The 26346-nt window shown below is 47.1% G+C and overlaps 2 protein-coding genes across 2 annotated transcripts; both read right to left on the bottom strand.

Annotated features, from left to right (window-relative positions):
- Positions 1 to 1458: 1458 nt before the first annotated feature.
- fscn1a (fascin actin-bundling protein 1a) lies at positions 1459 to 12596 on the bottom strand. The gene is made up of 5 exons (XM_086133436.1): positions 11602 to 12596; positions 6056 to 6212; positions 4775 to 4896; positions 4083 to 4250; positions 1459 to 3388 (listed from the first exon to the last, which is right to left on the bottom strand). The coding sequence occupies exons 1-5, from the start codon at positions 12440 to 12442 to the stop codon at positions 3180 to 3182; spliced, it is 1497 nt and encodes a 498-aa protein (XP_085989562.1). The 5' UTR covers positions 12443 to 12596; the 3' UTR covers positions 1459 to 3179.
- A 1440-nt stretch (positions 12597 to 14036) lies between these two features.
- Positions 14037 to 26047, bottom strand: rnf216 (ring finger protein 216). The gene is made up of 17 exons (XM_086133398.1): positions 25927 to 26047; positions 24681 to 24811; positions 24425 to 24561; positions 23092 to 24261; positions 22894 to 22970; positions 22547 to 22655; positions 22115 to 22276; positions 21704 to 21815; positions 21299 to 21432; positions 21173 to 21223; positions 20891 to 21028; positions 19939 to 20087; positions 19689 to 19767; positions 16845 to 16942; positions 15879 to 16101; positions 14883 to 14952; positions 14037 to 14799 (listed from the first exon to the last, which is right to left on the bottom strand). The coding sequence occupies exons 2-17, from the start codon at positions 24745 to 24747 to the stop codon at positions 14435 to 14437; spliced, it is 3141 nt and encodes a 1046-aa protein (XP_085989524.1). The 5' UTR covers positions 24748 to 24811; positions 25927 to 26047; the 3' UTR covers positions 14037 to 14434.
- Between the last annotated feature and the right edge of the window lie 299 nt (positions 26048 to 26346).

Genomic DNA, 26346 nt, shown 5'->3' with positions numbered 1-26346 from the left:
CCTCTTTGTTTACAAAGCCGGCTCGGCGCTTCCCTCTGATGTGCGTGCCGAAACCGTGAATGGAGCTTTGTGTGAGGATGCACATCCTCATGACTCGAGAGTCCGTCTGACCAGTAAGAGAAGGCGGCGTGATATTATCAGAGGCTCCAGGAAAGTTGATATAAAAAAAAAAACCTAGTGTGCCGTTTCAAATTGTTAATAGTCATTCAGAGGAAATGTAGGAAGGACTGTACACACACACACACACACACACATACATATGCAGTGCATTGGGGTGAAGGGTACTCATTCTAGTGTGTTTTTGTGTGTGTGTGTGTGTGTGTGTGAGAGAGAGAGAGCTAGCCAAAATGTCCACGCAATTAAGATGGTTGAGACAAAACAGACGCACAACTAATCCCCTGTCCATCTGCATTGTCAATGATGAAGGTTCGGACACCCAGCCTGCTTGTAGCTACGTTCTTTTGGTTGCCATGGCGACAGGGAGACGAGTTTTGCCGAACAGGGGGTGGAGATAGCGGCCATTTCTCACACAAACGCAGCCTCTCTACCGTCCCTTCCCCCACAGCCTTTCGCTTTTTGCTCAGGGGGTGAACCAAAAAAAAAAAAAGTGAGAGCCGGCCGTGCCTCCAGCATGACGCTTTAGCCACAAACCACTGCTCCCATTTCTGGGATCTGGGACATATTTTGTATGACTCATATTTTCAGGTTTATGGAATCGAGGAGGGAGGGTGGTACAAAGGCGTGGATGGAGGCCCGGGGGTGGGGGGCACCAAGGGGGTGCTGACTGTCGACTGACGGAGGGATTCATGGTCTGGGATGGTTAGTGAAGCAGGAAGTAAGGGGCAGGAGAGGTGTTGGGTGGAGGGGGGGTTGTGTTTGTTTTGCCATGGTGGACATCCCTCAGGGGTCTGCAGTATGATGGGAGGGAAATGGATTAGAGACCTGCTCTGGAGATTTCCATCATTACATTACCATCGTGTGTGGTGTGTGTGTGTGTGTGTGTGTTAGATTCATGTTTCAACACAAAGGCTCTATTGAGAGGAGAGGGGGGGGGGGAAGTAGTGCATTCCCACATGCGTATGTCAATGGCACGGCTCCATGTGGTCAAAATACACAGAAGAATCAAGCGGGATTATGATTGAATCGTTTGCCCAGCAATACAATCACCATATTTTGTGGTGCCACGAGAATTATTACAATAGGAGAAATAAGAGGATAAAGAAGATATTGTACAGCTCAATCCTCAAGATGTATTGTGTCATGTTCAAATCATTGCCAAAGGGGTTATAGCACTAGCATTAGCTTGATTAGTTTGAAATTAATGTGACTTTACCTGTCGATTGATAAATCATTGTAAAACGTTCTTTTGTTGATTATGAGCAGTGGAACTGTGCGAGTGGACATACCGCTCCAGAAAAAAAAAAAATGCTTCTGCGGCAACAAGAAAGTAGAAACACATTGTTCCAAATCCCAGTTTTATTGGTTGTTGGATTGCAGGTGAACCGATGGCACAAGAGATGAATCCACAATATCAAACAAATTATACAAAAATAATACAAAAAGGAAGTTCCAGTTATACAAAGCAAAGATGTGGATTTCTTTTTTTCAACCCATCTAATTTCCTACTGCCCAAAACGAAAGCGTAAGGCACAGTCATTACCACACATTTGTCATTCCATATCCGTTTGTCCTAGCCTCAATTACCATGGAGACAGTATCGCCGACAATAAGGGAACCATTTAGTTATTGGAGATTCTTAACCCTTTATTAAAAAAAAAAAAAATCCATTGCCTACAATCATGTTTCATTTCTTAGTGCTAGGAGGCGCTTAATGGATTGCTCTGGAGAAAGCAGGCCGACAAGTCAAGATTCTTGGCTTGACTGCTACATGACTGTAGAAAGCCACTTCTTCCTTCTATGACCTTAAGAATTCACTAACAAGCACCCCCCCCAAAAAAAAAAAAACATTTAGTCATACCTCATTTCAAAATGCTGATATGACAATGGTCAAAGTTGAAACAAAAGAAGGGCAAGAAGCAGCAGATCTGGTTAAGAAAAAGGCTCTCAAGTGCTTTGTGACGGATGAGATGCTTAACTGGGTTTGGCAGGAGGAAATACAAAACAAAACAAAAAAAAAACCCAAAACATTTTACTAATTGGTGCAAACGGCACACATATTACGAGCACCGTGGTCCAGTTGTATCGGCTTTGTGCGAGATGACGCGATGGTTGAATCCAGTTAAATCACAAGGCTTGGTCGACATACATAAAGCTCACGTTGTGCTCATCTGATCCAAAAAGCAGCTTTCAAAATATTCATTTCTGGGCTGCCCTACTTCACTTAACCATGATAATGTCTGTGCCTTGGACTCTAACGTCACTCCGAGCCCAACACGTTATTTTTTATTTTTTATTTTTTTTCCTGGTGAGGTGCATGCAGTGATAGCACCCAGATTTGTTTCTCCCCCCCCCCCCCAACTGTTCTGGGGACAATAGGGAGAGGGCTATACGTTGACTTCCTACATCCTGTTTGGTCCCGAACAATCAAGACTCCCCACCGACCAATAGAAAGACAGCTAGAGGACAACACAGGAAGCGAGTTTACGAGGGAACCATTTCATGTTCGGGTGAAGGCCTTGCACTCAATCAAGAGACCCAGGAAACGCACACACACATCTGTTCTGGTTTTGATAGAAAAAACAAAAATCTGTTTCTACTCGAGCCAGATATATAGACCACCTTAGAAGCAGAATCTTTTTTTTGCGGGGCAGGGGGCATCAAGTAGAGGAACATCAATTTACAATAGAGACGAGTAGAAAGAAGACCAGTCGGTACTAAGGCGAGGAAGGGGTGAGCAATGATTCGGGGGGAGGGGGGGGGGGGACGAGCAGCGAACCAGCGGGAAAAAAAAGTGCACAGCCCCGTGGTAACTATAGCAACATACAGAGGTTGGCAGCTGGGAAAGGGAGGGAGAGAAAGGAAGGACGGGGGAGGCAGAGATGAAACCTCCCTCTTCCATTCTTCCTCTTCTCTCTGTGCAGTTCAAAATATGAAGTCAGACAAGACGTCATATATGAGGACGGGCGTGGGGAAAGGGGAGGCGGGGGGGAGTAGTAGACATTGCGAAGGGCGGGTGTCGCGTTGGGACGACTGCGCCCCCCCCCCCGCTTGCAACACCCTCAATACTCCCACAGCGTGGCCGTCTCCAGGTCGTCGGCGTTGGCCTTCAGCACGCCGGCGTGGTCGCCGCGGAGATACTTGCCGTCGCCGGCATGGCGGACGGCAAGCTTGTTGTAGTCGCAAAACTCAAAGAGGAAGTCGACGGGCGCGTCGCTGCTGCTCACCACCGCCTGCTCGTTGCCGACCATCCAGTACTTGCCGGTGGAGTCTGAAAACGGGAGGCAGGCATTCAGGAATTGAGCGCTTTACTACTTTCACGTCATCCGACGTAAATGACAACCCCCCCACCCCCTTCCAAGAGGATTTGCATTCTTTCACTTGTTCCAAAATGGAGGGCACTACTCTGTTGATCGCGTCGAAATGATTTGAGGTGCAAAGAAATAGCGGGTCATTGTGGCACAAGTTCAGAACAGTCAGAGTGGAATAAAAATGCTCGATTGTTTTTTTTTTTGCCACTCGTTTCAATTTCTTCATGGAATTAAAATGATAATGTGTAATGTTTTTGGGTCATTCTCCAAGAACCAGGAAGTAGACTCAGATCAGGGATGAAACAAATGTGGGGATTTATCATGGCATTGAATGTTGCAATTTATCTTTGGGGAAAAAAAAATCCCTATGTCAAAAGAAACAATTTAGATCCCCCCGCCCCTGCCCCTCGTAAATAAAGGTGTTTTTACATAATCCTGCCAACAAATGAAAAAAAAAAGCAAAAAACATCCGCCTTCGGTGGAGATAATTAACCAAACCAAATCCCTCTTTTTTTTTTTTTTTTTAAAGAGTAAATCCATAATGAGCACGATAGACAAAAGACGTAATCCTTTTCATGCCCGCAAGGCGTCTGACAACAAAGCGTCGGTGCCAGCCGCGGAGCTCAGGCGCCACGGTTGACTTTGCACGCTGACCTTGCAGGCTGTAGGCTCCATCTCGGAACTCCAGCGTGAAGTAGTCGTAGGACGAGCGATTGGAATCCAGGGTCCCGGTCACCTTCCTGCAGCCGATGAAGCCGTGCTCGCCGCGCAGTACGATGATGGGACGGTTGATCAGCTTCATGATAAACTCCTCCGACTCACCTGGGAGGAGCAAAGGCACATTTTACACATCGAGTGATCCAAGTTACTTGGCGGTTGTTCATTTCGGTACAGATTTTAGCAAGCTGACGCACATGATTTGCTTTCGCGGGCCACATAAAATGACCTGGCGGGCCGGATCGGGCCCACGGGCCTCGAGTTTGACATAGATGTTGGCTAAGTGATCTGACTAACTGGGGCATAAAAGCTCCAATGTGGAGGCACGGTTTCTAACAATAGACTATAATCTGTCAAAATCAAACACTTTGGCTGTCACGTGGACATCAAACGAGGCTAAAAAAAGAAAAATGGAGCGTCTGATCTTGTTGATTCAACATTCCTGCCTGATATCCAATTCGTGGCCTTAACGAGAGACTCGTGAGCAGGATTTTGATAGTTTCACTGGGGAAGAATCACGGATTCGAGCTCGACAAAATCTGCTCATTGAACACCAACGGCGATGGCGAAATCAGCACTCGCGCATTCAAATTAATTTACGGACCGCTGGCCAATGAAATCAAACTGACCGGCAGAGTCCATGGTGGCTGCGAGCTGGCCGTTTTTCTTGGCGGCGACGTATTTCCCGTTAGCGGCTCGCAGAGTCAGCCTCTTCCCACGCCACTCAATGTCAAAGTAGCAATTAGTTGACCTACAGACAGACAAATTAAAAGGCACCAGACATCAGGAAGGGAGGTTGCGCTTACGTTCACGTGGCACCTGCGAGATTGAGCGCCAAGTGTAAACACGCTCCACTGTTGCGCAATCAGTTGGGAGGCCAAGCGACTTCATCCGTTTCCCTCCACTTGGCACATCGCGTTGCTGAAATAACACATTCTGGTGTACATTTCGCGTCGCGGAGACAAACCTGCGTTTCACCTCAAACATTCCCTAATAGTTCGCCCCCTTCGAGGTGATAAACCAAGAGGAAATGAAACGAGGTTGCATGCGGAAGGCGTCTAGAGAATAGACGCGAGACCGTCGTCGTGGAATGCGGCCGCATTAAGATGCTCGCCGCGGTTTTGTCTCGTCTCAAGCCGACACCTTTGAGATAAGCGAGGAAGGTTAGTGGGACTTCTGCAGTTTTGGATTTCAAAATCAAAGAAAAATGGAAAGGCATATGGAGGAGTACTGTACTACTGTCCTAAGAAAACATTGCTTTAGTTTTTATGCAATTCCCTTTTGAAAACAGTACTACCATCTGTATTTCAGTCTTGCTTGTAAGTCATCTGGTGTGGGGGCGGGAAAGTCACATTTGTTGACGGAGATGTGTGTGCATGTGTGTGTGGGACTATGGGCGCAGTCAAACCATCCCCCCCCCCCCCGTGTCATGTGGCGGCTGACATTTTGAAAACTGGTCAAGATGTTGAAAATTGCCCCAGCTCACATCACACCCCGCAACAAAGGTTGGCGGTATTCAAATCAATAGTTTGTGTGGCACCATTAAAATGGAGCGTACGCAAGACCCAAAATGTTTGGCTCGTAATGATAAAGGCTTTTTTTTTTATTTATGGAGCCTCACGAGCAGTACCCAGACTCGTCGGATGAGGGTCAAAGGTTAACTGCCAGCACTCTGGTTAGATGTGAAAGAAAAATCACTCCGCGCTGGTTGAGCCTGCACACAAATCCAATCGGTCCTCCTCCACATACCAAGGCCTTGACCCCTGAACCCACGCATGACATCGGACCCAATACACACAGGCCCTACGCATCTCAAATATCCAGCTGGCACTCCAAACTTAAGATGAGCGATGGACTATCCCCCCCGAGAGCTGTGACACATTGAAACAGGTGATCACGCCGTCACATACTTGGTGGAGGCGGTGCACTGCAGGCCTCCGTTGGCAGTTAGGGTCCAGTATTTGCCGGCAGCGGTGCGGAACGCGCACTTCCTGTTCTCGCGGCTGATCTCCACTTGGAAGACTTCCTGGTCACCTTCCTCGTCCTGATTGGCTGACAGGTCCATACCTGTGGCGGGGGGGGGGAGCACAGCGATTAGGGCACGTCCGAGGGGTGAGCTGCAAATGGAGATGATCCAGATACACCCGTGCAAATCATCTGGTTAGGATCAGATCACCTAAATGAGCAACAGACAGCTTGGATTAAGATTGGATAAGATAAGAAAACCTTTATCAGTCTCGCAATGGAGAAATTCCCAATTCACAGCAGCAAAGTTATGAAAGGAAGAAGTAGAACAACAAAATATAGGAGCTGCTGGAAAGGCAGCCACTCTCGCGGCGCCATTTTGAAGTCAAAATAACAAAAAGAACACAACACACAGGACACAGACAGTCGTGCAATCTTCACCACTTTTCTGCATACACTTTGTTGTCTGAAGCAGTTATAGATGAAAGAGGAGAGGATCAAAGTGTCCTTTCACCAGTAGCAAAGGATTTTGACACACACACGCACACACACACACACACACAACCACCATGAAAGTACACAACTCTTGACCTCATTAACATCCCTTCAGCCTGCACAATGAGCTACAGAGAAATAAACAATGTCAGTCTACAGGATAGCCTACCCAACTGTACTCGCGTACATACACAACACACAGTTCAGAGAGCACAATACATGCCATTGTGCATTATGAGGTCATAGTTGACCGTTAGCCGGAGGGAGGCCCTGACAGACAGAGAGAAACATGGACTGTGTTGGCCCGCTGTGTAAATGTGTGCAAAAAGAAACGTGTGTTTGAAAAAACCATTATAATCATGTGCTTGGGTTCCCCCCGCCCCCCTCCTTTCAGTCTTCCTTTTCATGCTCCTGGATGCTCAAATCTCATTTTTTCCATCTTTGTTCTTCTCTACAGGCCCAACCGCTTGCGATATTAAAATGGAAAATTCCACAAGCTTGAACAACAACGACGACGACGACGAGCGTTATATTGGCAACCTTGAGCTGCAGCTGTCCGGGAACCTCCCACTCGATTTTTCTCATTTCAAACCCAAGCAATGGCACTTGAGGACATTGACAAGATTTTAAACTGTTATGACACCATTGTGACGACTTGAGAGCACATCTCTCCGACTGGAGCCAAATGGGGACGCACGAAAAAAAAAAAGAAATGTGGGCCATCAGGCAACTACACTGGAAAAGAAAAAAAAAATAGCACTTGATTTTTAGTTCCACATAATTCAAATGTGTTAAACAAATACTTCATTGTTTTATTTTTGAGGGGGGGGCGGGAGAGGGGGCGCGAAAGATAAAATGCGCTTGGCCTATGTAAATCATGTGCAAGCGATGTACAGGTACGTTTGAATTAAATCCAAAGAACCTTCCCCCCCCCCCCCCCCCCGTGTAGGTAGACTGCATTCCACAAAACGTCTTCCAACAGCAATGCACGAAACACAAAGACACCAAATGTTCCACACGATTCATCGCGATAAAGCAACGTAAATCACAATCGCTAAGATTTTTATACCGTTCTCATGTTTGAGCGGCCATTTGTTGCCAGGCTGAATTCTTGGGGCACTTTCACATTTCTGTGCCCACATATCTGGGGGGGGAGCAAAATTCAGGTGAAGAAAAGAATTGAGTTGTGGCCTAAACTGAAGCGGAACGATGTTTGGGTGTGGGTGTGGAAACCGTCTTGTTAAAAACACACACCAAGAAGCCTTGAAGAGAGGTTATATCACAAGAAAAACACACCTGGAAATATACAACGCCGACACAGACAACGCCATGACCCGGAGAGTCCGCGGCCGCCTGTGAAATCCCGATAAGTGGACACCGTTTTTTTGTTTTGTTTTGTTTTATGAATAGTTCCCAAGGGACGCCGGACTAGCACACCAGAACCAAAGTGACCACGCTGCAGAATCCTCCCATCCCACACATAGGCAGTGAAAACCCCCTCTCCGTCTTTCTTGCCCCCCCCCCCCCCTCATCCAATCTGACGGAGGCAAGGAAGGCCCAGATTGTTGGCCGCAGTTTATTGCGAGCCGGCAGCGGCTCTGCTGTGAACGCACGCGATTGTACCCACTTCAATTGCCAGTATGTGCGCGCGCGCGTGTGTGTGTGTGTGTCTGCTATTGTTCGGCAGGCCTGACCGAGCAGGCGGACAGCTGGGGCACAAACGGGGAGACGCCACATCATCGGCCTTTGTTCCGATTCAGGAGCACGACACCTCCGGCCGGTCTTGCCGACTTTAAAAGCCTAATCAAGCTGCGGGAAACGCGCACACACATTCCCGCATCCTTCCTGTATCACGTAAGGTCACAGTGCGAAATTGATTTTTCAACTCGTGCCGGGTGTGAAGGGCATTTCTGCAGAGCTACACCCCCCCCCCCCCCCCACACACACAGGAAACCAAACCTACAATGAAGTAGATATCATGGAGAGAGTCTTTGCTGCTGACGCCGCCTCACCCACACACACACACACAAACCACACATCTACATTAACATATACAAGGCTTGGAAGCGGGAGCAACAGAACTATTAAGTCCAACAAGAGTTCTTTGGACCAATTTAAAAATGGAAACTGCTCAGTATAATTCAGAGCAGTTCGACGCAATTGCAACCTTTTGTCACAATAAATCTGCGTGAAAGGATTTTTGTTTTTTGGTCCAGTCAGTAGATATGAATTTTACATCAATCGACCCACAAGGCCACAAATTTTGTAAAGCCGGCCAATTGCACTAAACGTCTTCCTGTTGGGCATTTTAATGAAAACGACCAGCTCCCCCGCCCCCCCCCCCTCCCCGACCTTCTGGACAACGCAACACAAATGATGCCGACAAAGCAACAGGCCACATTTAACCCGTCATCAAACCCACCTTGGAGTGGTTACAAATTGGGAATAACCTCGTCCGCTTCCTTTCGGAAACTTGATGTGATTTGGCGAGTTTATATTCACCGGACATCATCTGCTTTGAATCTTACAGCCAATGCGTCACGTTAATTCAGGCTGCGAAATTCTCATTCACTCTTCTGGAAATGCATTGTTGAGATAGTGAAAGCTGACCTCACCCCCCTCCCCTCCCCCACCCCCTCCCATATACGTGACTAAGGATGGTGTGGAACCAGACGCAAAGGGCCAGTCAGTAGTCACACAACGGTGGCAAACAGGAAATGATGCCCCCCCCCCCACGCCCTAAATCAATCACTTAAAAAAAAGCCATTTGAGCTGAAGGCTGACGGACTCAAAATGGAGCATCCCAGCCCTTAAATGGCCTCTCTGGGATTTTGGGACCAAGGGTGGAGGCAAGAGGATGAAATGAGCATTAAGACGAGGTGACTTTCAAAGCGATTCGGAAGGCTACAAGCACTGACGAAAAGGGAAACGCCAAGACTGCTGTGATATGTATCCGGTAGGAGACTATTGACCATGTCAGAGCAAATTGTTCCCTATTCAAGGTCATTCTTTGATGCTCTTTGTGACTTCAACCTTCCCTCTTTGTCCAGGCAGATTTTTTTTTAAAGTGAATCATAGAACCCTAACATACTTCCATCCATCCATTTTCCAATCCGCTTATCCTCAAAGGGTCGCGGGGGGGGGGGGGGGTGCTGGAGCCTATCCCAGCCGTCTATGGGCGGTAGGCGGGGGGGGGGGGACACCCTGAACCGGTTGCCACCCAATCGCAGGGCACACATAGACGAACAACCATCCACACTCACGCTCACACCGAGGGGGACAATTTAGTGTTCAATCAGCCTGCCATGCACGTTTTTGGAATGTGGGAGGAAACCGGAGTACCCGGAGAAAACCCACTAAGGCCCGGGGAGAACATGCAAACTCCACACGGGGAGGTGGAATCAAACCTCTGCACTGTGATACTAAGCAACATTTGGGAAGGACATCATCATCATCATCACACTGGCTTCCACTAATGCAAGCCAGGCCACTTCAACCGCCATGTTGGCTCCAGCCTGCTTATAGAGGGAAGCGAGCTCTAAGCCCAAAAACATCTGGAGCCAGTTTAATTCTGATCTGTTGTTTTTTTTTCTTTTTTCAAGCGCATCGTAATGATCCCACCATTCGGCATAGTGAACATTGGCTTCCCTTCCTGGGATTGTCAGGAAAAGACAAGCTCCCGAAACATTGACAGCCATTTTAACATTTCTGGCTACGGAGAGCGACACCGTGTACTTCCGACGGAGCCGCGACTGGCCTCCATTTTGTGGCGACAGAACAGAAAGTGCCGACGGGGAGAAAAATGGATAAATGATCCATTGACAAGTAAACACAGCAGGGAGATTGAACAAACGGGCTCAGAGTGTCACGGAGGGATCGGATGGGGGGTGGGGGTGGATCGAAAAATCTTCAGTGCATTCATCTGACCGCTCACAATTTTTTTTGCTTCACGGAAACAGTTTTTATTGTGCTATGAAGCCAGCACTCATCGTTTTCCCTCACGATTGAAGTGTTCCGCGCGCGATTCTAATCATTCCTCGGCTTCACGTGGTTTTTCTTCCATATATAAAACATTGCTCATGAAAATAGACCGTTCATTATAGGAAGTCTTGGCCCCTGACGATGACCTTTAATGCACAGCAGACCAGCCCGAATGCTTGATGAGGTTGGGGGGGAGGTGCGCCATTAGGGAAATTACGCAAGAGGTGCGATGGAGAAGGAAGGATGGAGACGAGCTTTTGTCTACCACTTGGTGCAGCTGGAAAGCACAACCAGTTCAGGCCCATCTAACCCGGGAGGCAAACGCTGGGTCGGCTGGGCTCCTTACAAGCATCATTTAAAGATATCAGACATGCAAGAGCTGATATGAACATGAGCAATATAAGCCAAGCCCACTAAATAGTCACGAAACCTCAAAAATCGTACATCACGGTGGCTTGACGGTTTTTCAACATCAAACAGGGAGTGTGCCGCTCGGACCTTCTGGTTTACGTGTGAATGATGGCACATAGACCAGCAGGCTTAAAGGCCTCCTTTGTTGGATTCTTTCTGCTGCAGTTGTCTGGAAAAATGGAGCGCACGTGCTTTCTGCAAAAATGCACGATTGCGAGCAATCAATTTGTGGGTTCAAGCTCTGATGTCATTTTTTTTTTAACAGGATGGGGTGTTTTACATCACTGAAATCTGTGTGCGTGTGCGTGCGCGTGTGGCAAAGCCGGTCAAACCAGTGCGTGCGCGTGTGGTGGCAATGGGATCAAATCAGTACACGGGCCAAGGATAATCAAACCAGGGTGAGAGTGGGCGCATGCGTCTGCAGGGCGTGCGTGACAATGACAAAGATGGTCACATCAATGTGTGCGCGTTTGAAAAAAAAACGCGGGGGGGGGTGGCAATTTCCTCTACAACTGTCCCTGTGTGTTGGGGGGTGGGGGGCAGTCAAACATGCCATCACATTAACATTTCCACTGAGAGAAACACACACAAGCCAGACACGCACCTTGGCGGGTGGAGACGTTCTTCTCGTTGGCCGCAGTGAGAACCACCTGCGGGTGGCTCTGCTCCAGCTGGAAGAGCTCGTCCTTGCCCACGCGCAGACTCTTGCCAGACTTCATGGTGCCGGAGGGCCCGGACGGCGCCAGGTACTTGCCTCCGCAGTCCCTGAACGCCACCTTGCCGGAGCGAAACTCCAGCGTGTAGCCGGTGTTCTTGTCGGTGGCGGCCACCAGCGCGCCGTCGTTCCTCAGGAAGCGGTTGTCGGAGGTCTGCAGGTGGTAGCGCTGCTCTCGGAAGACCAGCGTGATGGTGGAGTCCACGCCCCACGGCACGTCCCTGTCGATGGCGATCTCGTCCACCTTGGAGCTCAGGTGCGCGTAGCGTTTGCGCGTCAGGCTGAAGACGTTCACCTGCGGGTGCATGGCGATGTGCACGCTCCATTTCTCCGCCACGGACGCGGTCTGGGCGAAGCAAATGATGCGGTCCTCGGTTCCGCCCAGGTAGCGGCCGAAGAGCTCCGATTGCAAGGACCAGCGGCCGTCGTCGTGCGCCGTGATGATGAAGCGGCACTCGGGGCCCGGAACCTCGCTGTCGGCGGTCACGTTGCCGTCCTTGTCGGTGGCGATGTAGCGGCCCAGATGTGACTTGAGGAGGAACACGTTGCCGCTCGGACTCTCGCCGCTGTGCTCCAGCGTCCAAATCTGCTTCTTCTTCATGCTCGAGGCCGAGGCGTTGATTTTGAAGCCGAACGTCTCGGCCGTCAGGTATTTGTTACCGGAGTTGATGAGACCGAACTGGATCTGCAGCATGTCGCTGGTTCCGTTGGCGGCGCCGTTAGTCGTCATTGTGGCTTCGGTTCCGGTTGTGCCTGCGAGGAAAATCTGTTCAGTTTTGTCTGCTGGCCTGTTAAAGGGTAGGATGCTGCGGTGCCTCGCGTGCTTCTCTTTGTTTGAGGAGTGTGTCCGTGTACGCGCGTCCCCGGTCCTCCGCCTGCCTCATCAGCGCAAGCCCGCCGCCACGGCTGCAGCCTATATAAGCAGCCGTGACGTCACCGGTAAACCACGCCCACTGTGGCCCTTGAACAACTGCAGCTTGGCAAAGGGACTTGCAATTTACCACTCTCCATTCCACTTTCCAGAGGTTGCAAAAGTACTTGCACACTGTACTTGAGTAGCGGTACAAATTACTTGTGTCCCCCCCCCCCCCTCCAAAGAAAAACCCTGGAAAAAGTCAAAGGACAGATTCAATTCCTTGATATAAGTCAAAGTAAAAAATTACACACTCTGAAAGAAAATATAAAAGCGGCACTGCAAATTTCATTAGTGGTCTTTTATTGTGGGCAGCCTAAGGTACGCCTGCACAGTAGATGTGATGCACCATATGAAGAAAATGGTCACACCGGATATTGACTGGACCCTGGACTCACTTTCACCTTTATTTTGTCTCCAACATTTGAGAAAAATGTGTCTTTTGTGTGCATAAAAATGTCTTTGATCTTTGCGTTCAGCTCATGAAAAATGGGAACAAAGTTGCAATATTTATATTTTTGTTCAGTATGAATCTAGATGTAAGCACAGATCATTTATTATTTTCTGAAAATGATTTTATTATGGAGGCTGTAAATTTCCCCAGTGTGGGACAAATAAAGGATATCTTATTATTAGCGTAACTATATATTATTGCCATTTGTATAGCTACTGTTATTATTTCCACGAATATTATAATTACCTAAATTGTTTAATTTTTTTTAACATGGATTTCATCCTCATCGTGCCAATTGATCAAAACAGGTCCTGCATTGAACCGATATTCCTTTTTACTGTCTACTTTTGTACATCACAAAAATATGAACGCAACATTTTTGTTTTCTCTCCCACTTTTGTGCTATAATAACAATGATGACACATTTGCCCGTTTTTTTTTCTTTTTCATTGTCGTGTGTTGTCTCTCACATTTAAAAAATTGGTTCGGATGTTAAGTAGGAAGTTTCATTTTTTTCTCTTGATATAACGGAAATTGTGAATTTGATGTGGATGTCATGGTCGTTGGCCATTTAGAGCAGGCGAAGTTAACTATTTTCCCTCTCTCGCTCTCAAATGGTGAGACAGTGGGTCAGTGGGTAATCTCTCTATGGGGGGCAAATCAAACCCAGAATTCCCAAACACAAATTACATTTCATGACTGCAGAACATTGTAAAATGGTTTCACGCTTCTTCTTAAACATCTTTAAATAAAGCAAATCATGTATGCGTCGAGAATGTAAATGTTGAAAAAGACCATCGCATTTTGATTGTAAGAGTATCTGGAGAAAATTCACACAAATACAGGAAGAATCACAAAAATTAACTCATTCACTCCCAAAGATGTTTTTAAACGTCTTTTAAGACTTGGTCCAGAATTGGCTGGTACTGAATGAGTTAAAGACTTGTCTGACAAAAATTTAAACGTGGGCAGAAAACTTTATTAGAAAAACACATTGCGGCAGACATATGCTCAACTTTTTTTTTTTAGCCAGAAAACTTACTTATAAACTGGAAATTGAACAATGATTTCAGAACTTTTTGTTATTGTTGTAAACATATGCGAAAAACACAAGCCGGCGTCCATGGTTCAGTGTGAGAAGGCCGAGTGCGAGCGTGTATCTCTTCAGATGTCGTTCAGTTACTTATGCGTTCCTTCGGGCAAACGCAAAAGGACTAACGTCGGATCAAGGTTGCCGGAAAGCGGGCGCACCAAGAAAACGTTCATTTAAACAAACAAACAAAAAAGAGGCTCCGAAAACAGGAAGTGGATCTGTAGAGAGGGTGAATGCAGCTGACAGTTACCTTGTGTAAGTGTTATAAAGGCCTGAAGTAGCGGTGGGCGGGCCCGTAGTGCATGGGCATGTCAATCATGTTCAGATTTAGAGGGTGCTGGTCAGCATGACGATTGTGGTGGTGATGGTGGTTATTGTTGTTCAAAGGGAGCAAGTTTGGCAGAGGCGGCACGTAGGGCGCCGGGGGTAACGGGTTGATCATGTACATCTGGCCTTGCGGCAGGCCGGGAGGGTAATGGGCGTGAGGGGGCACGAAGAGGGGAGCCTGCACCGCTTGGGGGTGACGGGGAGCCGGGGGAGGGGGGTTTTCGGGAGGCGGATCCACATGAGGACGCTTGCTCTCTTGGACGTCCTCCGGGGGCGGGCCGACTCTCTTTCCCAATTGATCTGAGCCAAGAAGAAACCGGGTTGGTGGGTGAGTGAGTGACCGAGGGTCTCGGTTGCCCCTGGCAAATCGCAGACAAGCTTACCTGCAAACTTCTTATTCAGCTGCACTTCTCCCTCCTTCTGGATCTCCTGAATGTTCCGCTCGTCATCTTGCTGCAGGAACACGCCAAGATACAAGCGCGATGTTAGCGAGTGAGCCACATCTTTACAGTTTCCTTCTAAAGTGAAACGAATTTGTTTCGGTAGGCTGCTCCACCTCTGATTTGTGTGGAACGGGGTACATTGACTTGACAGTAACACTTGCACTCAACAAACACCCATTAAAAAGAAAACAAAAAAAACCCTCAATACTAAACCCCCCAAAAATCTGAGATAAAATGAAGCATTGTCCCCACCAAAAATAAATAAAAAATGCACACTAAAAAATATTAAATACAGAAAACTGTCCAACAAATTCAAATTCATTGATATAATTCATCACCCAGCCCTAGCTGAAATTGGTAAATTTAAGACGACAAGAGCATAAAACGCTATTGCCAAGAACTAATCCCACTCTGAGTGTATTAATTATCACTAAAGTTTGAAAAGAGCCCAACAGTTTGAAGTCAAGATGGCTCCATTGCGAGACTAATAAAGGTTTTCTTATCTTATCTTAACACACTTCAAAGCAAAAAAGCATCTCTGTTTTCTCTCGCCAAGTATTTTGGGCATTTTTTGGCTCCGCCTTAACAACAAGCAGCACGGGTGCTAATTGCTACCGTTGGTTGCCAGCGGTATTGGAGCCAGGTCACTGTGGGCCTCCACAGGGGCCAGATGGTCTGGGTCAAAGTGCGTGGGGGTGTTTGCGCACAATTTAGGTGCGGGGACATGATGTCCGCGAACAGAAGGGATTCGAAGGCCAAGCGCACAAGTCTGGAACGATAAACGCGGGTTCGTTGTATGCTGACGCAGGGGCTGATTTTTAGAACATTCATCTCCTCTGCGCGGCCCTGTACCTAACGGTCCGTGGCCGGCTAATTGGGAACCAGTGACGTAATTCACAGTCGGCAAAAATATACTCTGTGCGCGTGTGTATGTACCGTGGGGTCGGTCCAGAGGGAACACTTGCGGCAGTGGCGGCAGGGAGCGCCTGGCGAGCGAGCGTGCTGGCAGAAGTGGTTGTATCCGGTGATGGGCTTTCGGCAGAGGTAGCACATGTAGCCGCCGCAGCGACACGACATGCGGTTGCAGCCCTCCGACTTGACCAGGCCCGTGCCGCACTTGACGCACTTCCTCACCCGGGCGGCCGTCATGCGCTCTTCACTGAGTGAGCGCAAGAGGACACGAAAGCGTTAAAAAAGACAAACAAAAAGCAACAAAGGGAAGAGTGAGAGATTGTTTCAATCCAAGTTGCAATCTCTTGGCATGTTGTAGTGCTTTCCTCCTTCTGGAGTGACAGGCAGTGGTCTGCTTTCTGTAATTTGCAAGAGTAAGTTCCATTTTTCTTTTTTGATCAATGGGAAGAGGTTAGCTTTTCCATCAAGTATGAAATTAAACAACCAAGTAAATCTTTCACTGGCCCGTTTCGGAAACTGTCTGTGAGCGAGCCACTTTTGCACATTTGCCGCCCTTTGCTCCTTGACAGTTCACTCTGCTTTGTTGATAGAGCCGAGGTATGCCTCCTGCCGTTTGTCCAACCCACAAAATGTGTTTGGAAGACTAATAACGGCATTAGCCTCCGTTGGAGCCTCAGATAAGTCGTAACGTGAGTGTGCTGAAATTTGTTGTCTGGCGCTAGGAATCAAATCGATCCGCAGATGTTTCTACCAGGCCACTTCCTGTCTCTGTCATCACCAGGAAGTAGGAAGAGCTGCTCAATGGCTCAAAACAGGAAGTTCGGCCTGGCGGGCCCACGGGAAACAGCCGGCTTCCTGGAGTGTTGTCTGGGAAACAGAGCAATTTACCCAGCATCCTCTTTGGCTTGTCGAGGGGAAAGGATGGAGGATTAAAAGGACTGAAGAGGGTTGTCCCCCCCCCCCATACGTGATCCGTGGGTTCCCACTTACATTAGCACCCTCATGTGGATCTCGTCTTTCTCCAGGACTTGCTCGCACGTCTTCCCCACATGCAGCTTCCATTGCACGTGGCACTTTCGACAGCTTTCCTACACGGCGAGACACACACACAAAAAAAAAAATCCAATTGTTGAATTTGAATCGGAAATGTTTTTTCATTTGGACGTAAACCAGAGAAAAAAAATATCAGTCTGCACTGCAGACACCGCAAGGTGTGGCCCTGCGGTGTGCACACGTGGGGCGGGATTTGCCCTTTTACCAAGTGCACGGTTGCCTAGAAACTGCAAATCCATCCTCTGAGCTTCAGCTCCAGCCTGCAGAGCATCATTCCGTGCGCATGCTTAAGCTAATGCTAATCCATAGCTAAGTGGAGGCAGGCATCATCAATATTTATGTCATCGCTCATCTACCTTGATGACTGGCTGGGAGGAGGGAATTGCGTGCATGTGCTCTTTCAGCCAAGGTCAGATGGAGGACAGAAGGCGCGGGGGGGCAGGAAAATTTAAGATGGCATGCGGCTATGCAGAGGAGAGATGCACTTGAGGATGGCCTCAGATTAAACTGCTCAGACTTTAGAGGGCAGTTTGCGGTTCACGCTTTGACCAACGTAAAGATTATTGACCAAAAAAAGAACACATTTTAAGTGATGCGTTTTAAACGGTCTGAGAATTACATTAAAATATGACATGCTGCAGAAATGTACTTTGACAAAAAAGGGTGGCTAACAAAGGGGGGTGAGGATAAGAGTGTGTGTGTGTGTGTGTGTGTGGTTAACCATTGCCCCCTACTGTTCAACGTTTACCAGAAAGCATAGCTGCTCACAATTTACAATGCGGCCCACGTCGGTTCTCTCAAGCCTCAGCTTGTGCCGCTCCCCAGCTTCCGTCCCTCCCGTGCTAACCTGCCATGACACGCCATCCCCTGAGGGTCGCCACTCCTTCATTCATAGCATGCCTTTTCCCCTCCATTTCTTTGGCTCTTTTGTCTGCACGTTACCTTTTAAGGTGGTGCAAGCCCTATAGCCGAGGTTGCGATGGGGGTGGGGGTCTGCATTGTGCCATGACACCAGACGCTCTCGGTCGCCACTGAGATTTCAACGATGATGATGATGCATTTGAAAGTGCAGTGACGTGACTGCGAATGTGCAGCGGTTGTCAGGCAAAGACAAATTTCCACTGGCCTACATTTGCCGTGGAGAAATTCTACGCGGGCCAGGAACCAGCTTGTTCAGATGTGCTCATAAGCACATGTGGATCACATTAGGGGAGGGCGGGACGGAGGGGAGGAGAATGTGGGTCAAACTTGATGTGCGGCACATTTGAAATCGAAGAGGAAGTGCTCTCGGCCAATGGGAAACCGGCGGAGGGGTGCGGAGAGAGCGCCTTGCCAATGCTGAAGCATCGGGGAAAGGGGGAAAAAAAGGGGGCGGGTTTTGTCGAAGTGTGTCAATTACATAATGAGGCCCCGCCCTGGTCACTGCCCAAGCAAACCGTGGAGCTGCTCGGCAATGACTCAGGATGAAATGCGGCAAAATAAAGAAATAAAAGAATCGTACTCAACAAAGTAAACTACCAACTAACAATGGAAGTTGAATTCATATGAGGTTTTCGCAAAATGCCCGCAAACAAATAGCCATCGCCTTTTCAGCCAATCTGCTCCAAAGAGAACATTTTAAACAAATGTTGTGACTACCATTAGCAGCTGCTGCACATGAAGCACACTACCCTGACTAAAGGATGTTGGGTGTGTGTGCCTTTGCTGAAATGATGTGCAGCTGTGCAATGAGCACGCGTTGTTCTCAAAAAGTAAAGGGCTCCACCTACGGCTTCAAAGGCGAAACTGCGTTAGGATTACCCGCGCACACGGTACTTTTTCATCCATACATTTTCTATACTGATTGTCTTGGGTGAGCCGCAACCGACCCCCGTGTGACTTTGGGCAAAGGATTGGTCACCTGGCATATGTCGGAGGAAAAAAACAAAAAACCGACTATTCACATTCAGACCTATGGAAAATGAAATTGTCTTTAATTACGCCGACAAGCACGCTTTGGGGAAGCCGGAGTGCCAGGACACACTGGAGAAAATAGACAAATTACACACCAGAAGCTGTGTGATGGTTTCTGTAATGGCTAATACACCATCAGGAAGAAGTCGATACGGACAATAAAATATACTCATTATTGTAGAGCCGATTTGCATTCCCTGGAGAGAAAAAAAAAGCTCACATTGTCGCAAACACTTTTCAGTTTTTGCTGCCAAGTTTCAGGGAGCAATTATTTGTTCACATCGGGACAAGTAGGTTTGGATTTTTTTTTTGTGCCTTAATAATTCAATTGGCATTTGGAAACTGCTTTTTGTCCCCCCGAATGATTGTCTTGGTGCAATATTAAAATTGGTTTGAAGAACTGAAAGTTTTGTGTGTGGTGAAAGTGAGAGGGCTGCTAGGTATGAAATATGTAAAGAACACAGAAATCAGGAAGTGGGCAAGTACTTTTTCACGGACGTCTATGTTGAAATGCAGCGCTTGTCTAGAGACAGTTGCAACAAGGGGGGCCACGTGCGCGTTTGATCCAGATAAAGGTGATTGAGAAACCGAATTGCATTGCCCCCGCCCCAGCATTCCTCAGACAGCGGGGGGAGGCAGTGATAAGAGGCGGCGACCTCTCCAGGTGGAGCCATTTGTTGCCCATCAATCCTTGCTCTCACACATTGGTTGACCTCTTCCCCCATCGTTATTCTTGTTGGACCTCTCACTGTCGGTACGTTTGTTCAGAGCGGACCAAAACATTCACGTCGTCTCCGACTTCATTTCGAAAGTTGAAAAAGGACTGACCTTGCGGCAGCGAGGATTGGGGCAGCTAAAGAGATACATGTCTTTGTCCAGCAAGGCTGGAAAGTTGCAGAAGGGACACCTAGGGACGGGGGGGGGGGGGGGGGGGGGGAGTGAGAGGACTGTTAGGTATCTACTCAAAACATGATGTAAGGTTCCCCAGCACGAGCTGAATTAAAACAAAGTAGTGTTGCCATCGCAAAAGCCCCATTCACGTGGGACGACAACAAAGGCGCACTGACGTCACTCTTACCTTACGAGTTCATCCGCGCAGGTGGCGGCGACGGCCTCCTCCGCCTGCCTCTCGTAGTATTTGCAAAGGATGTTTTCTGGTAGGACTTTCTCCAGTTCGCAGACCGGGTACGAGCAAAGGCAGTCCGACTCCATGCAGCTTAGCTCTGACTGCCAAGAGAATGCATACACGTACACAAAGTCATTGAAGTAATTTAAAAAAATATATATATATATATACCTGTATATATATATGTACAACTACACACACACATCAAATTCCACAATAAGAATGTTCAAATGTTATTATTGCTCAGCAACAGCAATTTGTAAATTGCTACAACAGGGAATAACTCCAACGCCGTTAATCTGACATACTTTTTTAAATGATTTTCCAGTGATCACAGACAGTCGCATTTACTAAGACAAACTAAATTCGACACTCTCATCCAAAAGTATCGGAGAAGACTTCGAACTGCAGCTAAACAAATGTCTTTATTTTTTTTCCCCCCGTAGACTGAAAAGGATTTGGGAATTCGTTTGCCATTGAAAGAGGAAGTTGAGACAAGAGAGTCTGTTGTCTACACTCAACAAAAATGAGAGACTAAAACTACTTCGACACAATTAGACAAGTGTGGCATTTTTAGGAACGCTGTCAACATCATTTCAGTAAAATAGAAAAAAAAAAGATGACTGGAATTGGCCATTATTTAACAATTGTAAATAGCACTGCGATTTATCCCTTTTGTATTTATATTGCACTTAATTGAACGGTGTTTGTTTGTTTTTTCTTCTTTCTACCCACATTCTTGCTGCTGGAGGCTGTAAATTTCCCCAGTGTGGGACAAATAAAGGATATCTTATCTTATTATCTTATTTACTTCAGTTACGGGTTGTATTCCACTGTGACATGCATGTACAGGTAGTTCCTGTCAACCCTCCTCACAATTTTTTTCTCGGCATGAAGGACGCACCTTTCCAGAGCCAAACACGGCTTCTTGCGCATATCTGACGAGGCACTCTTTACAGAGCAAGTGGCCGTCCGAACACTGTGTCATTTTCTCAAAGGCAAACTCTCCGTAGCAACAGCCGCACTCAATCAGCTGGCCATCCTGGACAAACGATCAGCACTCACTGATGCAGGCATGTAACTTTAAGGTTGCAAAGTCACAGGTCAAGTCAAAAGAATCTTCAGGAATTATCAGCAAATGTACTTCTCTTTCTACGGAACTAAGATGAAACAAAAAAAACCCTACTTTCTTATATTCATCTTCATTGACTTGCAGCGCCAGGAGGAAGTCCTCATGCTGGAAAGAGGACAACAAAAAGAAAAGATCTCGAATCACGTTTCAAACTACAAAAACAAATGTGTATGAGAATACCTCGGCCCATTCCTTGGCTTTCTGTTGGAAGAAGGTAAGCTCCTTTTGTAAAGAAGCTTCCAAGTTGCTGTACGTCCTGCAGTAGCGTCGGCCTTTTTCCAAAAAGTACATCCTCTTTTCAAACTTCACCTGACCTGCAGCACAGAGAGGGAAAGTTCCCTGATACAGCGCCATGAAAAATTATTTGCCCTCCCCCCACCACCCGATTTCTTTCTTTTTTTAATATATGTACTGTATATATCACACACTACGGTTTCAAATCATCAAGCCAATTTTAATAGATTTTAATAATATGACAATCCAATTTATTAAGGCGCAAAAAAAAATTATGCTTTGAAATCAATTCACGCAGACGCGCGCGCACACACACACACACACACACACACACACACTTTTTTCCCTCACCGTGCTCAAAATGGAAATCGATGTAGCAGCGTACAGTGGACATTCTGCTTCGTCGTCGCTTTCCTGAGGAGTCGCCTGATTCTTGAACCTTTTTCAGAGCTTCAAATAAGGCCTAAGACGGAGTGAGGGAGAGAGAACGCTGATCTTACACTCACCAATTCAGAGTATCACATACATTTACACATACAAAACTTGAAGCCTTGTTGATAAAACTTGCTTTTATGAGGCCACAAAACAAAAATGTGAGTACATCCTCCATCAAATCAATTTTTTTGTTGTATTCCTTAACAAAGACAAAACATTTAACCTCCTGGCTTTTGGAAGAATAAGAGTGACTTAATGGTAACTTTTATTTTTTTCGCAGTAAAATTTGGGAGCAAGAAACGGACGGGGGTGCTAAACAATAAGCACCTTGCGTGTGATTGCATAGTGTCCTTTGAGGGCATTGAGGGCCCATTTGATGTCTTGACAACTGATCATCCGGAAGTCTGACATGAGCAAGTCGGCGGCCTGTGTCATTGTCTCCGGACCGACCGGGCCCAGCTTGTCGTAATCAAACAGATCCTCCGTTACCTGAAAAGATACATCATGTTAAAAATACATCAGATTATAATCACCGCGATTAGGTTTGGGTGTTTTGTTACAGTGTACTTTGTAGTGTTTCAATGGGCCATAGGATTTTTTTTTCACAATTCAAAAGAGCAAAAGAGTTCCCAGGTCTTTTTATATAGCGCACAGCGTACTTGGTACGCAAAATTCTTGCCTTCTTGAAATTAGCCTGTTTGCAGGTGCAGCAGGACCACGTTCAGAGACCCGATTACTTGTATACAGAGGCACAGTTACCTCCGTGTTACTGTCTCCAGACTCCAGTAAGATGCTGGTGGGAGCTACTGTGGCTGCAGCAGCCTCTGTCTTTGGATATTCTGGATTCTCCAACAGCAGGTTACAGATACTTAAACAAAAAACAAAAAACAAAACACACATACAGAGGAAAAGTGCATGTAAACATGACTGTGCACCCTACGCAACTTATAGTCAGACGCAAGGATGATCTTGCAGTAGTAGCTGCCAGACAATATTTGTGAAACAGTGGAAGCAGCCGCGAAAATAATACAAATGACAAATGTTCTCCGTAGACTGCGTTCTCACATTTTGCAGAACAGCAAATCACTTCAGAGCCGCAGACTTACACATTCAGGTCTTCCACATTATTTGTTCGGATCAGTTCTGCTACATAAGCTTCTTGGACATTTGGAAAGAGATCCAACTTGAGAGAGAGAGAGAATGAGGGAGGGAGAGAGAGAAAGAGAGAGAGAGAACAAAAAAAAAATTAGGCCATTTGAATGACAGAGAAAATGACAACTAAAGAGGCGTCCGTTATTACTTACGACACCACGAATGAGGGTTCTGATGTGCTGCTGCAGCTCCAACCTCTCATGCGGCTCGGATGGACCAGGCCTGGCATCCTCTATTCTGGGAAAATCTTCAGGATCGGGAGGGAAGGCGACCAGACCGGGGACTGGGTTCACCCTCTCTGGGTTTGGGCCGAGATCCAGATTCTGATGCATCTGTATACTGTTGTGGGGAACCGAAGCTGCTGGAGCTGGAGCTGGCCCAGCAGGGTGGTTTAAATTCTCGTTGATGTGGGCTTGCGGAAACGCACTCGAGGTGCCACCCAGTGGCCGAGGATTGAACCCGGCCTTCCCAGCTGCCTGGCTGCCGAGCATAATTTGGTGGCCCGCCTCTGGAGGTCCCAGCCTCTGAGGGGCTGCAGCTATAAGCACTGCAGACTGGATTCTAGGTGCCACTCGATGGGTCGGGGGTGCCTGGGCCGGAGTCTGGGCTGGAGCCTGGGCAAGGGGGTGGGGTTCAATCTGCGGAAGATTCCCGCCCATGGGATGCAGGACAGGCTGGGGGGTCGTCTGGGCTTTGTTCTGTTGCTGAGGCTGCGTGATCAAAGCGAAGGCTCCGTTCAACGTCTTCTCCTGGAGAAGCTGGGCTACTAGTTTCGCTGACCCGCTAGGCTGAAATTGCGTCGATGTGCTGGCTTTAGGCTGCGGGTCTGCAGACGAAGTGCTTGCCTGAGGATTGTCTTGAACGCTGGTACTTTGACATGCCCTTTCTTGAGACGTCGTGGAGGCAGGAAGTGTCTTTGAAACAACACAGTGTGACGTGCTTGGCTGTGGCCGAGCTAATAATTGTCCCGTGGAGCAAGCCGGTCCAAATGTGCTAGGCTGAAGGTGCTCTGCACCTTGTGTGACAGCTGGAGCGAGTACGGAGGTAGATTGAGTTTGAGTCGAAGAATCGACTCGGGCCTCCACCTTTATCTCTTGTGGCATCCCAGTTTGTGGCTGCTGGGAGTTTGTTAATGGGTTTGCTTGTGTGAGTACAAATGCGTGAACTGCAGATGTGTGCGCAATAGCGTCTCTGGAGGTGGAGGGGGCAAACGGGTCCCTCATAAGACCCCCGGAATTTGCACCGACTTTGCTAAGGTTTTGCGAGGTCCCACTCCACTTTGCCGCCGGTCGTATTACATGTCTGCGCGTAGGAGCTCGTGGCTGGGAAAAGGAGGTTGCAAAAAAGTTAACATTTCAATAATTATACTGACTTGAGCCAATATTAATGATAAACCGACAAGAAAATATGCACACTTAAAATGCAACCAAGTTTTGACATCCTGGGTTGAGTTTCTCCTTGAAGAAAGAATTGTTTCTCACTTACCTCTAGTATGCTGACATCATCATCTCCAGCAGCATCGTCATCTGGAACTAATACAGGACTGCGAGGTACCAAAGTCACAGTTTCCTCATCAGAGTCATCAGAAATGGTGATCAGCTCCCTCTGACGGCCGCTGGAGCCTAAACAAACCCGTTCATTGACATTGTTAGACATGCTGGATAGGCAATTTTGAAGCAAAATGTCATGAGGAAGTCCGATTTTTCTTTCCGTTTGCTTCAAATGTTTTGGGCCTATTTACCTTGACTTCGGTGGATGTTGAAACTTGCCAGGTGAATGACATCGTCATCACTGCATCCATCTGCCATGATGATACACAATTGGCCAGCCCCTTAAATTGTCTGGTAGACAGTTGCTGCTTGATTACACCATCTAGAACGCACAAAGCAGTTCAAGTACAGTACATGGTTGGGAGGGTTACTTTCACATAGTTTTCCGATGCAGTTACTTGTTAAAAATGTCACTAGTAACATACTCCAATTACCATATTATTACAATGATGGATATTCTCATGGTGATAAGATAAATAACATGACTGTATAAAACAGGATATAGCTGTCTGGTAATTTTGGTCTAATGTATGCTTCATAATATGCATGGTTTTGGAGGAAGGAGGAAACTGGAGGACCCCAAATTTAAATAATGTAACTGTTCGGCCGACATGCTAATCATTTGTTCACAGTTGTGAGGATGGATGGATGGTCAGTCATACAGACACTTTATTATTCATACAGTAGATGTACTTGGTCCAAAACAAAGTGTATGTTATAACGACTGAAATGGGAAAAAGAGGAAATATTTGTAGCAGTAGTTTAAGACCGCACGTCACACATGGACTGGTGGAGACAGACACACCATCGAGTAATTCTGACAAGACGTTGATACCGATGCGTGACATCATGAGTCCGTAACGCCGGTATATGTTTTCCGTTGGTTTATCTTACAGGAAGTGATTCGTCACTCGGGAATTGGCGTCACTTACAAAATTCCTATCTTGACGAATGTTCATCATTAGTAAGATGATGCGATCAGAACCCAAGCAACGTGACCTGCGGAGGCTGGCACTTATAAGACAAAGACTAACGCTTAAGTTCTAAGATCTGTCCATGTTGTACGATAAACCAGAAATGACTATCAAAGCTACTACGATGTCCAGCTGACAAGAGTGAAATATGAATTCAAATTGGCGATCTGCTGACATTAGCGCTAACGTTCTAATAGCATCCGTGCGTGGAGGGAGCCGCCGTGAAAAAAAAACACACATAAATAAAACAATCGATTATTTTCGCGAAAATTAAGTTTAAAGACAGGGAAAAGCAACGCGGACAGCTAAGCTAACGTTAATTAGCCCAGCTAACCAGCGAGCTAGCCAGTAGGGTAACTAGTTAGGGGACTTCCAAATTAGTATTCACAACAGTGTCTCAAACCACGCACGTGCTGTATAGGATCAAAGCGTTGGTTAGAAAGATAACAAAACATGACAATACCGCTGCTTCTTGCTGGAATGTCAATGCCAACGGTCTTCTTTGTGGACTGATAGAACGCGGAAAAGCCAAACAAGCAGCAAAAACAAGAGCATAGGGGAAGTGAGTGACGTCATACGTACAAAGCCTGGTGACAGTAATGGCGTCCTGGTAAATGTAGTCCTCAATCATTTGTGGCTCTCCGAATTTTGGAACAATGTGCACAATTGCTTCCGCAAAGCTCACGGTGTATTTAGCATCAGCACACTTATTAGTTTAATGGCTATTCGATTATGATATCCATCCATCATTCACACAGTTCAGTGGAAATTGACTGATCAAAATCTTTCTAAATCCAGCGATCGCGTCGCCTGTTGTCACTTGTCTTCAAATACTTAATTTGAAAACCACTTCTCTCTCCAAAGTGAAGTCTCGGCCTTGAAT

Source organism: Hippocampus guttulatus, chromosome 16 (genome assembly GCF_054856545.1).
Source record: "Hippocampus guttulatus isolate MCC_2025c chromosome 16, RoL_Hgut_1.0, whole genome shotgun sequence".
Taxonomy (NCBI): domain Eukaryota; kingdom Metazoa; phylum Chordata; class Actinopteri; order Syngnathiformes; family Syngnathidae; genus Hippocampus; species Hippocampus guttulatus.
The sequence above is the reverse complement of the archived record's forward strand: the minus strand, read 5'-3'. Positions and strand labels throughout refer to the sequence as shown.

Bases quoted from the DNA above. Each gene is read 5' to 3' on its own strand.
- fscn1a (XM_086133436.1), bottom strand. From the start codon at position 12,442: ATGACGACTAACGGCGCCGCCAACGGAACCAGCGACATGCTGCAGATC. The intron at 4,897-6,055 runs GTATGTGACGGC...GTCTGTCTGTAG, and splicing joins CAGTGCACCGCCTCCACCAA to GTCAACTAATTGCTACTTTG. The intron at 4,251-4,774 runs GTCAGTTTGATT...TGCTCCTCCCAG, and splicing joins AGCCACCATGGACTCTGCCG to GTGAGTCGGAGGAGTTTATC.
- rnf216 (XM_086133398.1), bottom strand. From the start codon at position 24,747: ATGGCAGATGGATGCAGTGATGACGATGTCATTCACCTGGCAAGTTTC. The intron at 24,562-24,680 runs GTAAATAGGCCC...GGGTTTGTTTAG, and splicing joins CAACATCCACCGAAGTCAAG to GCTCCAGCGGCCGTCAGAGG. The intron at 22,277-22,546 runs GTAACTGTGCCT...GTATCTTTTCAG, and splicing joins CTGGAGACAGTAACACGGAG to GTAACGGAGGATCTGTTTGA.